At 34.7% G+C, this 14,719-nt stretch overlaps 1 protein-coding gene across 1 annotated transcript; it reads left to right on the top strand.

The window, feature by feature from the left end:
• The first annotated feature begins 644 nt into the window (after window positions 1-644).
• LOC306670294 (peroxiredoxin-like 2C) lies at window positions 645-3,137 on the top strand. The gene has a single exon (XM_079154972.1). The coding sequence runs from the start codon at window positions 772-774 to the stop codon at window positions 1,450-1,452; it is 681 nt and encodes a 226-aa protein (XP_079011098.1). The 5' UTR covers window positions 645-771; the 3' UTR covers window positions 1,453-3,137.
• Window positions 3,138-14,719: the final 11,582 nt, after the last annotated feature.

Here is a 14,719-nt window from a genome sequence, read left to right as displayed (position 1 = left end):
AAATGATAGGAACATCAATAACAACATTGGATGTAAATGGTCTTAATTCTCCCATTAAGAGTTGCAGACTGGTTGATTGGATTAAACACAGGACCCATTAATTTGTTGCCTGCAAGAAATGCACCTCAATGGAAAAAAAAAAAAAAAAAAAAAAAAAACACACAAAGACTGAAAGTGGAATGGAAAAAAAAGTTATTCCAAGCAAATGGAATCTGAAAGTGAGCAACAGTAGCTATTTTTATAGCCAACAAAAGAAACTCCAGGCCGAAATTGTTCAGAAGAGACAAGGGTCACTACAAATGAATAACAGGAACAATTTATCAAGAATATGAAACAGTTGTTAATATATGTGCACCATTGTCAGAATACCTAATTTTATAAAAGAAACACTACTGAACATAAAGGGAAAGATAGGATCCAGCATGTTAATAGTTGATGACTTTAATATCTCATTTTCAGTAAAAAAAAAAAAAAAGAAAGAAAGAAAGAAAGAAAGAAAGAAAGAAAGAAAGAAAGAAAGAAAGAAAGAAAGAAAGAAAGAAAGAAAGAAAAACAACAACAAAGACATAGCATTTATAAAATTAGACATCTACAGAATATTTCCTCTAAGACTACATCTTAAGACTACATCTCTGGTCCTCCCTACGCGGCTTCAGCCGGGAGCGCGGCGCTCCTCCGGCCCCGCCCCGCCGGGTGCGCTCTGGGCCCGCAGCCTGGGCCGCTTGCCTACGCCGGCTGGAGCCGACCCCTGGCCCTCGGACGCTGGTCGTGATGGCCGCGCCAGTTACGCAGCAGGTCAGCGGCGGCGGCGCCCGGTCCCTGAGCCCGGCGCTGACCGTCCCTGAGAGCGGGCAGCCCCTGGCGCCCTCTGTGGCCGAGTTGCCGGTGCTGGACGCCTCGGGGCGGAGGCTGCCCTTCGGCGCGCTGTTCCGGGAGCGCCGCGCCGTGGTGGTCTTCGTGCGGCATTTCCTGTGTTACATCTGCAAAGAATACGTAGAAGATCTGGCCAAGATCCCCAGGAGTTTCTTACAAGAAGCGAATGTTACCCTTATAGTGATTGGACAGTCATCCTACCATCATATTGAGCCTTTCTGTAAACTGACTGGGTATTCCCATGAAATCTATGTTGATCCTGAGAGAGAAATTTATAAAAGACTGGGAATGAAAAGAGGTGAAGAAATTGCCTCCTCAGGACAGAGCCCCCACATAAAGTCCAATCTGCTCTCAGGAAGCCTTCGGAGCCTGTGGCGGGCAGTGACTGGTCCTCTTTTTGACTTCCAAGGAGACCCGGCCCAGCAAGGTGGAACCCTCATTGTAGGTCCAGGTAACAACATCCATTTTATGCACCGTGATAGGAATAGGTTGGATCACAAACCCATAAACTCTGTCTTACAGCTTGTAGGAGTTCCGCAGGTGAACTTCACAAGCAGACCTTCAGTTATCCATGTGTGACTTGCCAGTGGTCCTGGGAACGTGACTGCAGTGCCAGGGCGCAGCACGCTTGTGCTGTGTCTGAGGCTGGCCCCTCCCAGCCCCTGAGGGGTGATGAGAGCTGATTCCTTCCAGTTGGATCCATGCTGAGGCTTCAGTTGTCAAAAATGTGATTCATATTTTAAATTTTGTAGTTTTTTGCAAAATAACACAAAGTAAGTCTACCTTGGGCTACAGACAGCAGCTCAGTGGTAGTGCACCTGCCTAGCAAGTACAAGGCCTGGGTTAACCCAGAACTGCAAAAATAACAATAAAAAAACACATACATACATACTTCTAAATATACAAGATAAAACTTTAAAAGTCATAAAATTAAATAACATGGTACAGTCATTCAATAAAAGATGGTTTCAGCAATTAAATTATATAAAGGGATGGAAGATAATTCAAGATCATTTTATTCAGTGATAAAAGCAGGGTGTCAAATTCCATAAGCAGTTTAACTACTTTTTTTTTTTTTTGTATGTGTTTATATTTTTGTATGCTTAGGAAAAAAACAGGAAGTAAACACACCAGAATATTGTCAGTACTGTAAGATGACAGCTGTTTTTGTTTTCCTTTCCAAACTTCTCTTTATTTTCTAAGCGTTCTCTAAAGAGCATGACTGACTTTTTTTTTTTTTCTTTTGACTAGGCAAAGATCCTTTTTTTTTTTTTTTTTTTTTTTTTTTTATTTTGTGGTGCTGGGAATTGAACCCAGGGCCTTGTGGTTACAAGGCAAGCACTCTACCAACTGAGCTATATCCCCAGCCCACTAGGCAAAGATCTTTAAACATTATAGGACAAATGCCCGTCACATCACACCTCCTCATAGGTGCAGATTACCAGGCTGAGGCCCGCTAGTACCCATGCTGTTGTTCCCCTGACGAAGTGCAGACCAAGCCTCTGACACACAGCCGCACAGGCTGCCTGTTGCACTCCGTGTTTCTGGTGGGGAAATGCAAGTGAAGGAGAAAAATATTTTAGGGTCTTTGTTTTTCTGTTTTAATGTGTAACTGGGTACCAAGCCCAGAGCCTCACACATACAAGGCAAGTGCTCTGTGTACCCTCAGCCCATTTAAGATATTTAAATCATGCCTTTAAAATATGGTCAGGGCTGGTGAGATAGCTTAGTGGTATTATGCCTTGCAGGTATGAGGCTCTAGGTTCGATCCCCAGCACTACACTAAAATGCCTATGTACATATATATATGTGTGTGTATATATATATGTATATATACATATACATGCACACATATGTATATTGTATGTATTATATACATGTGTTTTATATATGTATATATATAATCAGTATACTTTTTGAAATTTTAAGAATGAATTTTTGAAACTTTATAACAAATCTACTCCACATTGCTAGACAATGGCTATTTCTCACCCCCAGATTGCTCTTATTTAGAGAACTGTTGTCATCTTTTATTTTTCTAGAATCTTAGTATGTTTTTTGGGAAGCATCCCAGAAATACTGATGAAAGATGCAGTTAAATAAAAATATTGGTAATTAGCAAGTGTAATACTGCTTTGAATTTAAAATACTTTTATATAAGGCATATGAAATTATAAAAAATATATTTAATGTACCCAAATATCTGTATTTTCACATCTGTATTCATAAGCAGTCATGTTTTAATCAATAAAAATGAAATTATCATAAAAAAAAGACTACATCTTATTTTCATCAGCACATGAACTTTTTTGGAAGTAGATCATATTTTATTTTAGGATTAAAGCACGTCTTATTTTAACAAATACAAAAACATCGAAGTAATTTTCTACATCTTATTCAATCACAGCAGAATGAAAGTAGAAATCAACAGGAAGGGAAACTGCAGAAATTAACAAACTCATGTGGATTAAACAATATACTTTTGAATGAACAGTGAGTCTTTCAAAAATCAAAGGGGGAATGAAAATATTCCTAGAATTAAATGAAAATAGAAGTGCAACATACCAGAATCTGTAGTAAGAAGGGAGTTTATAGCTATAAGTGCCTACATTAAAAAATAGAAATGAAATAGTCAGTGATATATCTCATGGTCTTAGAAAAACAAGAGCAAAACTAAAAATAAGTAGAAGAAAAAAATAGCAAAGATTTTAGCAGAAATAAATGAAATAGAGACTAAATGAATAATACAAAGGATCTAAAACAAAGCACAGTTTCTTTGTAAATAAAGAAACCAGTTGACACATTCTTATACAAACTAGTCAAATGAAAGAACCAGAAGAATCAAATTAGATACAAAATGGGGGATATTACAACAGACTCCAATGAAATCCATGAAGTCATTGCAGAAAACTTGTAACAATTATAAACTGGAAGATCTAGGGGGCATAGACAAATTTCTAGACACCTATGATCTATCAAAATTGAACCAAGAGAAAATGAAAAACCTAAATAGATTAAAAACAAGAAAAGAGATTGAAGCAGTAATAAGGTCATTCAACAAGGAAAAACCCAGGACCACATGGAGTCATTGCTCTTTTACAAGACTTTTAAAGAAAAAAAAAAAAAGAAAAAAGAAATATATATATATATATATAAAACAATATTCCATAAATTCTTCCATAAAATTGAAAGGAAATGATCTAAAAATACTACATCAGCAATACCATGCTACCAAAACCTGATAAGGACATTAAAAAAAAAAAAAAGAAAGAAAGAAAGAAAGAAAGAAAGAAAGAAAGAAAGAAAGAAAGAAAGAAAGAAAACTGTGAACCAATATGCTTGATGAGCCTAGATGCAAAAGTCCTCAGTAAAATATTAGAAAATTGAATTAGCACATTAAAAAAGACCATACACCATGATCAAGTGAGCTTCATTCAAGGTATGCAAAGAGGTTTCAACACACACAAATCAATAAATGCAATATAGCATGTAGACAGAATCAAGGATAGAAATCACATGATCAACTCAACAGATACAAAAAAATGCCTTTGATAAAATTCAACATCCTTTCGTGATAAAAGTCCTAAATAGATTAGATGTAGAAGGATCACACCTCAACATAATGAAGGCTCAATATGACAAACCCATAGCCAACATAATACTGAAACATTTCCTCTAAAATCAGGCACAAGACAAGTGTGTTCACTCTACTCTCACCACTATTATTCAATATAGCCTGTGAAATTTTAATCAAAGCAATCAGACAAGAGACATAAATTAAAAAGTTGCAAATAGAAAAGGAAAAAGTCAAATCATCCTGTTTGCAAATGATAATGATTCTGTACTTCAAAAACCCTTAAGAGGGGCTGGGTTGTGGCTCAGTGGTAATGTGCCTGCCTAGCACATATGAGGTATTGGGTTTAATCATCAGCACCACATAAAAGGAAATAAATAAAGCATTGTGTTCATCTACAACTAAAAAATAGAAAAAGAGAAAACCCTCAAGACTTAACAGAAAGACACTTAGTACTAATAAAAATATTCAACAAAGTAGTAGGATACAGAGTCCATATACAAAACTTATAAACTTTTCTATATTTCAATAATAAACTTGCTGAGAAAGAAATTAGGAAAACATTTCCGTTCATAACAGCCTTAAAAATAAAATAAATAAAATGCCTAGGAATATACATAATGAAGGGACTGAAGGATCATTATAATGAAGAATCTCAACTATGCAAATAAAAATTTGAAGAAAGAAAAACTGAAAACATTAGAAGACAAGACCCCCATGCTTATGGATTAGAGAATTTATATTGTTAAAAGTGTCACAATAGTGAAATCTATAGAATCAATGAAATATACATTATACTACCAATAACCATTTTATAGAACTAGAAAAATAATTCTAAAATTCATATGTAACCACAAAAGAACCTGAATAGCCAAAGCAATGCTAGAGGTATCACAATACCTGGTTTCAAAATATACTACAGAACCATAGTAATGAAAATAGTACATTATTGGCATTAAAACAGACTTATAGACCAATGAAATGGAAAAGAGAATACAGATATAAACTCACACACTTACAGTCATCTGATTCTCAACAAAGGAACCAAAAACATACATTGTAAAAAAAAAAGACAGTGTCTGCAACAGATGGTGTTAGGAAAAATGAATATCCACTTGTAGAAGATAGAAACTAGATGCCTTTTTATCACCCCATACAAAAATCAACTTAAAATGGATCATATATCTTGATGTAAGATCTAAAATTTTGAAACTAATAGAAAAATATCGTAGGGTAAATATTTTAAGATATTGGCGCAGGCAATTAATTCTGATATAGAACTCCAATAACCTAGAAAATAAAAGAATTAACAAATTAGATTTCATCAAATTAAAAAGCTTCTCACAGCAAAGTAAACAATCAACAGAGTGAAGAGACAGTGTACAGAATGAAAGAAAATCTTTGCCAACTATTCATCTGACAGAGGATTAATATCTAGAATACATAATTTTTTTAAACATCAGAAAGAAGCAGCAATGCAATCAATAAATGGGCAAATGATATGAAGACATCTCTCAAAAAAAAAGTGTAAATGAACAATGACTATATAATGTGCAATGCCTTTAGCCATCAGGGTAATGAAAATCAAAACTTCATTGGGGTTCCATCTCATCTCAGTCAGAATGGCTATTATCAACAAAACTAAAAATAACAAGCAGTGACAAGGAAGTGGGGGAAAGAAACCCTTATATACTGTTGGTAGGATTGTAAGTTAGTACAGTCACTGGAAAACAGCATGGAGGTTCCTCAGAAAACTAAAACTAGATCTACCATGTGATCTACCTGAAGGAAATGTAGTCATCATGTAAAAGAAAAATAACTTAATTCCCATGTAAATCACAGCACAATTCACAGCAGCTAACTTATGGAATTGGCCTGGATACCTATCAACATATGAATAGATAAAGAAAAAAATAGATATGCATATGTATTATTCAGCAATAAATAAGAATGAAATCATGTCATTTTAAGGAAAACAGATGGAATCAAAGGTCATCATGTTAAGCAGAATAAGTCAGATACAAAAAAACAGGTATAACGTGTTTTCTTTCATATGTGGAAACTAAAAAAGAAAAAAAGAAAGATAACCTGAAAGTAGAAGGATATTGGAAAAGAAGAAGGAAACAGGGGGAACATAATTTATGTAATTAAGAGAGTTAATAAAATAACAATTTCTTTTGTATGTTACATATTTTATGTTTCATACAAAAATGTAATTGTAAATGATTATCAACTGGTTAACAAAAAAAAAAAAATTAAGACTTGATTTGTAATACTTGCCCATTTCTATGGTATAAATGCTCCCACCATGATTTAGGATGAGACATTTGTACACAGTTGACTCGGCAGTCAACTCAAGCCTGCTCCAACAAACCATTGAATGAAGAACTTTGTGGGCTCCCTCCGATCCTACATTCTTCCTGTGTACGTTTAAGATAGACTAAAAAAATCAGAAGGGGCACTCAGAGCTGCAAGTTGTCTGTGACCTTTGTGGGTATGATGAAACCCTCCAGGTCACAGAATAGAAAACTCATTCAAGAGGAGCTGGAACATTGATCAGGTTTGGAGACCTGCAATTCCTCTAGGGAGTTTCTTAACGAGTGACTGAAAATTAGTTGCAAGTACGACATCATATTGATTTTCTAAGTCCCTGGGACAGCAAGCAGCTCTGGGTAGACCAGAGACTTAGATAGGCCATGATCTTCAGAGTCTGGACACTCTGGGGATGATCTATTACCCGTGGGTATGTTTTTTACCATTTAGATTTAAGAAGTTCTACTCTACTTGTCCCTTACACTCTGTCTCCATTGAAAATTGCCCTTAGTTTTGCACTGTGTCATGGTTTAGCAGGTATTGTCTGTAGGGAAACTACAAGTCAGCAATGTCCTGGCAACTGATGGAGTTCCATCAAAGGCTTCGAACCATGGAGGGTCCACCGATGGCTGCAGTATGTTGTTACTATGGTCCCGGAGACACATTCAGACAGAGACGTGCTAAGAGGGAACTTTAGGCCAGGCTCAGATGCTCAGACATTGTTGTAAGAAAGGGTAGTGCTTTTAACTATAGTAGAATATAGGATTTTTGAATCACTAAAATTCTATTTCTCCAAACTTGAAGTTAGAAATAGAGGACTGGACCTGTAATCCCAGCAACTAGGGATGCCGAGGCAAGAGGATTACAATTTCAAGGCCAGCCTCAGAAACATGGTGAGATCCTCAGCAATTTAGGGAGATCCTGCTACAAAGATTCACAATAGCATCAAAAAAATAAAATAAAATACTTGGGAATCAATCTCACAAAGGAGGTGAAAGACCTCTACAATGAGAACTACAGAACACTAAAGAAAGAAATTAAAGAAAGCCTTAGAAGATGGAAAGATCTCCCATGTTCTTGGATAGGAAGAATTAATATTGTCAAAATGGCCATACTACCTAAAGTGCTATGTAGATTCAATGCAATTCCAATTAAAATCCCAATGATGTACCTTACAGAAATAGAGCAAGCAATTACGAAATTCATCTGGAAGAATAAGAAACCCAGAATAGCTAAAGCAATCCTCAGTAGAAAGAGCGAAGCAGGGGGTATCGCAATACCAGATCTTCAACTCTATTATAAGGCAATAGTAACAAAAACGGCATGGTATTGTTACCAAAATAGACAGGTAGATCAATGGTACAGAATAGAGTACACGGACACAAACTCAAATAAATACAATTTTCTCATACTAGACAAAGGTGCCAAACATATGCAATGGAGAAAAGATAGCCTCTTCAACAAGTGTGGGCGAGGATGTGGGGAAAAAGGTACACTCTTACATTGCTGGTGGGGTTGCAAATTAGTGCAGCCACTCTGGAAAGCAGTATGGAGATTCCTCAGAAAGCTTGGAATGGAACCACCATTTGACCCAGCTATCCCACTCCTTGGCCTGTACCCAAAGGACTTAAAATCAGCATACTACAGAGATACAGCCACATCAATGTTCATAGCTGCTCAATTCACAATAGCCAGATTGTGGAACCAACCTAGATGTCCTTCAGCTGATGAATGGATAAAGAAACTGTGGCATATATATACACAATAGAATATTACTCTGCCATGAAGAACGATAAAATTATGGTATTTGCAGGCAAATGGATGAAACTGGAGGATATCATGCTAAGTGAGATAAGCCAATCTCAAAAAACTAAAGGACGAATGATCTCACTGATAAGCGGATGAGGACATACAATGGGGGGTAGGAGGGGTTAGCATTAGGGTTTGGGTTAGGTTTAGGGTTAGGGATAAGGGGGGTGGTAAGAATGGAGGAAGGAAGGACTGTATAGAGGGAAAAGAGGGGTGGGAGGGGTGAGAGGGAAAGGGAAAAAAATAACAGAATGAATCAGACAACATTGCCCTATGTAAATTTATGATTTTTAATAAAAAAAAAGAAACAATGAATTTGTGGAGTAAAAAAAAAGCACTGTAACAAGATCAGAAGAATTAAATTCATGGGAAGTGCTTTTCTTATGTACCTGTGGTAATATTTCTCTATTAAATTGTCAGTAGTAAATAATATACTGATATTACTATCAATAAAAAAATAAAATAAAAATAACAAATGACTGGGGATGTAGCTCAATGGTAAAGCAGCCTATATTCAGAAGAAATAGAAAACTAGTTTTTACCAGTCTTGATGAAAAAAATGCTTAAATGTATAGAAAATAATTTAGTGAACTGAAATCAATGAATCAATGTTGCTGAAAACTAAACATAAGAATACATTATCAGAAATAAGAATAATAATTTTTAAAATTGGAAGCAAAAAGATATTGAAAGTTTTTTATCTGAATTTAAAGACTTTTAGAAAAAAGACTAAAGGAGAGAAATTTGTAGTATTAGAACAAATTGTGCTCATCATGTCAACTGTAACAAAAACATTAATTCATAAACAATGTATCATGATGCTTCCATTTCAAGTAGCTCCAACCAAAATAGTCTCCAAAATACATTTAAAAAAATAAAGTATAGCTTCAGATGACACTTGAGTTTGGATGACATGTTTAATCTTTTGGTAAAGATAAAACTACTCTCACAACAAACAGAAGTATGCAAAAGTGATAGAAAGAACTTCGAGAGGCATGAAACAATTTTTTAAAAGACAATGTCAGGTCATGTGTCTTGAGTTCTTGGAGAAAATACCACAAATGGTGGAAATGTGGAATCCAACATAACAAATGCATCAGAACTTGGCATCACTTACAAGGTATTTTGAAGACACTGGCTTTAAAACTCAGCTTTGCTGATATGTTTTTTCCTGTATGAAAACTGTTATTAGACTTCTGATGTCCAGAGCTATAAGATAATAAATTCAAGTTGCTCTACACCACCACTATATTCGTGGTAATTTCTTGTAATAACATCAGGAAATGAATACACTTGTTTGAAAACTCTTAAAGAACAATAAAACCAAATATATATTAAATCAGCTGAAAAAACTCACAATAGATGCACTTTGAGATCAATCATATTAAACTCTCCAAAGTGACAGAAATTTGCTGCAGTCAGAAAAAAACAATTAAAAAGGCAGAGGGAAAAATTCCAGTCTTTTCTGAACTGTATGGAGAAAAGGAAGTGGATTTTCATCAAATATTCAATTTAGAGAAAATTTACAACAAAAGGAGAACTTTTCCAAGGCAATTGAATAGATTGGCCAAGCATGTGAAAAAATTGGACACTTATTAAATGCAAGTCAATAACTTTCCAGAAAAAATTTTAAATGATCACTGGCAAATACCATGCCAGCTTGTTTCCTGTGAGAATAATGCTTATAAATAATGGGTTGAGAATACTAAAAGAAATCTTGCTAATTTATGGGGCAAACAAAGAGAAAAACCTAAGACAAATAATAGCTAAGGAAATATTTAAATGTGAACATTTCAAAGGATTCTTATGTCCCAATTATGTCCTAGAACCTGTAAGTGTGATATTGGCAGAGGATCCTCTGATCTGTGAGGATCACCAGGAAACCCTTAATAATCAAAATCTCAAGAAAGGAGTACAATCAGCCTGGGATGGTATGGGAACCCAGGGTTGGTGACTAGTGGAGTCAGGACTCCAGGAGAAAGATTCCTGCCGCCGACCAACCCCGTCCAGATGCACTGGGTTTTCCACAACACAGATCTATTCAATTGCCTTGGAAAAGTTCTTTTGTTGTAAATTTTCTCTAAATTGAATATTTGATGAAAATCCACTTCCTTTTCATTCAGTTTTGCTAGTGCAATGGGAATTCACCACACATATTTTTGTGTCAGCGAATGTTACAAGAGATCCCACTCCAGTTCTCCTACCTTCTCTAGAAAGCCAAGGCAGCCTTCCCCAAAATCCTCTCTACCAAGAACTCTCCTAGCCTATCTCACTGGCAATAAGAAATTCACTGTATTGAGCAATGGACTTGGTCTTGTATAAATAGTCTGCAACAGAATTGAGTGACTCCACTCAATAGCCTACTTCTAGAAGCACAGAAAGATCTTATTTCTTTCTTTACTAAAGTTATTTTGATTTTTCCTTTTCATCATATTGCTAGTAGAGTGACATTTTCTCAAATGAAATGGGTGGAATTACAATTCTTAGGAAAATTTTTATAGTTGATTGTTTCATTATGAAACTTACAACATAATTATTTTCATTTAATTCTAGTGCATTTTGTGTGTTTACGATAATTATTTTATTATGAAATCCATTAAAATAATTTAGAAGCAGAGTAAGAATTTGTCATTCTTTTAAAGTAATTTTGGACTTTGTTTTGGTTTTATTGTTATTACTTAAGTGATTTATAATTGTTTAAATGGAACTTTTATAGGATTATACTTGGAATAGTTTTAAAAGTAAGTTTTTCCGGATGAGGTGATGGTCTAGGAAGCCATTCATAGGTTGGCTATCACATTCAGTCTTCAGGAGGCTGTTAAGACATTCTTGTTTGAAAACTGAAAGGGGGAGCTTCGACAATCTCTTTCTACATTATTGTTACATGGTCACTTCTCTCTGTGTTTATCACCACTTCAAGTTTAATCACAGTGTCTAGAATCTTTACATCTGTTATACTAATCTTCTTTTCACTTTGATTTTCTTTTTTCTTCTCTAATCACTGTTCTGAGGAAATCACTTGTGAACATTTCAGGTACAAGAGTAATACCCTCAGACACCTTTTGCATGGAACACAGATTAGTATGAATGTGCAACAGCAAATCCCACTAATATGTATAATAATAATGCACTAATAAAATAATTTAAAAAGAATGTGGGTAATTATAGAAAGAGTTTCTTCTTAAATACAGACAAGCCTGCAATCTTCTAGATTGTGTTGTTTGAATTTGAGCCTGTCAAATAGGTATGCAGTGTTCCAAAATTAATATTCTTTTCTTATAGCTACAATATGTAATGTATACCATATAATGTGCCTTAATAAGACAAATTGTTATGCATTGTACCAACTTAGGGAATGCTAGCCAAGGCCTAAGGCCTCTGACTTAAATTCATCATTTTAATGCTGAGAACAAACTCAGACTTTGTTCTCCATTGGTCAAGAAATTTCTGGCTTTTCCCTCCTATACCCATTTGCCTGGGCATCCTTTCTCAACTATGTTTTGGTTTGTTTGTTTGTTTGTTGCAACACTGGGATTGAATCCAGAGCCCATGAATGCTAGGTAAGTGATCTACCACTGAGCTATACCCTTGTTCTCAACTGATCATTTGCACTGAACTTGGGAAGCTATAAATTCAGCTGAATTGTTCAAAGAAAGTATTTTTACTACTCATAAAGGAGAAAATATGACAAAGACAAAAGTCAGTTTTTGACAGTGCTTTCATGTAGGGGAATTTGGAATGCAAAATTTCTAACCCCATTTTTCTTTTTCAGAGTCTCAAAAAGCACCATCAGTCTGGGATGTCTTAAGTTATCTGGGTATATCTGATCAAACAAACACATGCTACTAAGAAGTTAAATTCTTAATGTTCTCTCTACCCCTCATAAGTCAAGTCTTTGAGAAGGCATGACTTAGAAAATGGTCCAAGGACATAAGCACAAATGATAAATTGTCAGTATCAATGGAAGATTTCTATTTTTGTGGGTTATTAAAGTGCTCAGATGCCCCAAATTGGTATTATTTTTGCATTGTCAGGTAATATTCTTTGAGACTCCTAAAGTAAAGATGGTGTTTTGCCTTTCAAGTTTGCCTATTATTTGCACATAATTTCAGGATCTTTTTCATGTATCAGTCTGAAGTATGATTATCCATTAATCATATCTTCTCTGAAATGGAGAAGAATGACAAGCTATCAATCTCTATAACCAAAAGTGGGCTTTTAGAGACCATATAAATTTTACTGAAAAATGACTAGAACTTTATTTTCCCTAGATTGAACTCATATTTTATAGCATCATATTTTATAGTATCTCAATAACATTGTGATGAAATAAATGTTCATGAAAATGTATTAAAATGGACATTAAAAAATTAGTAATAAAATTGGAGTATTAAAACAATGCAAAAATATGGAGTCTTTACCAAAGAATGAAATAGAGATACAAAAATTTTCAGAGTATATGTGTGTCTATCAGAAGCTGAATGCTGAAGAGAAGCAGACAATTGCTGACAAGCAAGTGATAAACTGATGTCTAAAATTAGTCTTTCTTACTGAAGCAACTAGCTTTGTAATCACAAAATAAGCTTCTGTGCCCAATAGTGATACTATCAGATGGTTACCATGTCTGTGGAATAGAGATTACAGGTACTGTTTATAACCTTACAGCTCATGAGGCAGACCGCCCATGGATAGATGCATAAGGGGTTTGCAATTAAAGAAACAACACAATTTCTCTCAAAATAGTTTATCTGTAAATAAATTAAAATATCCAGGTATGATGGAAGATCGTTCTGGAGAAAAATAACTTCCTTCAAAATTCAATTTGATGGATGCTATTAAAACCCATTAACAGAAAATGTTAATATGTATTAATCATTTTCACAACTTAGTTAAATTAATGACAGAACAACAGTGGAAAAATATCTTTTAGTGTTGAAAGAAAAAGTGATTTCAAGATGCCTTCCAATATATGTGAACTTAAGTTTAGGAATTATGATGACAAGATAGAGTTATATATGTTCAGATGAATGATTTCTTTATATAAAATATAGATATAAGTTAAAAGTGCATTTAAATTGGTAAATATGTTTTCCCTAAAGAGTCTAACAGGGATAATATCACTGCTGAATTAAATATTGTACAAATTTGTTATAGAAAAAAAAAGACAAAGAAATAAAGTGAGAAAAGACATATCCTTTGCTCATTCTATCAAAAGTACTTTCAGGATTATCCACCCATTGAAAGCAACATATCAGCTTGATTCATTGTGATAATATAGTGTCAAAAGCATCAGATTAATTTTATTAAAAGCTAAATGTGTAAACTTAAACCATCCTAAAACGTGCATGAGGTATATGCTATATGCATTTTTTATGACAGTATCATTTTAAAATTAATATGTAATTCACTATTTAGCTTTATGGACATAATCATTTTGAACAAACCTTAAAACATATATAATTCATGTATTTACAATTTCCCTCGATTTCTTCTCCCAGCAGATAATATCTGTAATCTGTACTCAGGCTATAGATAGACTTGGTTTTACTTCTACTCTTTCTTTTTCAAGAAAGATGCCTCACTTCTAGCTTCAATAACCTTTCTCAAGAATTGGTTCTATTGATCACCACAAGGAGTTCCAAGTCACATTCTACACATTGCTTAGAACTTTCCATTTCTTATCATCATGAATGAAATTGAATTAAGCAAACTATTTCCCTTGCCAAAATTAGTAATGATTCTGCAGGCACACACAAGTTTTTAACCAAAAACATAGGATTGTTTCCAACAGTGACTGTCTTTGGGAGGGATGTGGCTAAATATTGAGCCACCTAGACTTTCTTTTGAGCTTCAGAATTGTTCCCAAGGAGAAGGGCTCCCAGTGAGAATTTTCTTCCATGATTAAGGTTAATTCTAATCTTAGTCAATAATCTATGTCTTTGAGTAACACTGGTCAAAATTAAATACCCTCCCCACAATATTCTGCAATAATAGAAAATTCTACTTCAATTTAAGGAAAAGTCTTCCTAAATTATTTGTCATACTCTCTCCACTTCGAAGTAAGACCAAAAGACAGTAACACCAGTTAGTAGCTATGCCAATAGTCTTATTTCACTCAAAGGTTCTTAAATCTGATTGTATATTGGAATA

The sequence above is a fragment of the Sciurus vulgaris genome (genome assembly GCF_902686455.1).
Source record: "Sciurus vulgaris genome assembly, chromosome: 10".
In the NCBI taxonomy this organism is placed as follows: domain Eukaryota; kingdom Metazoa; phylum Chordata; class Mammalia; order Rodentia; family Sciuridae; genus Sciurus; species Sciurus vulgaris.
Note: the sequence above shows the minus strand (reverse complement) of the source record. Positions and strands in the feature narration are given on the sequence as shown.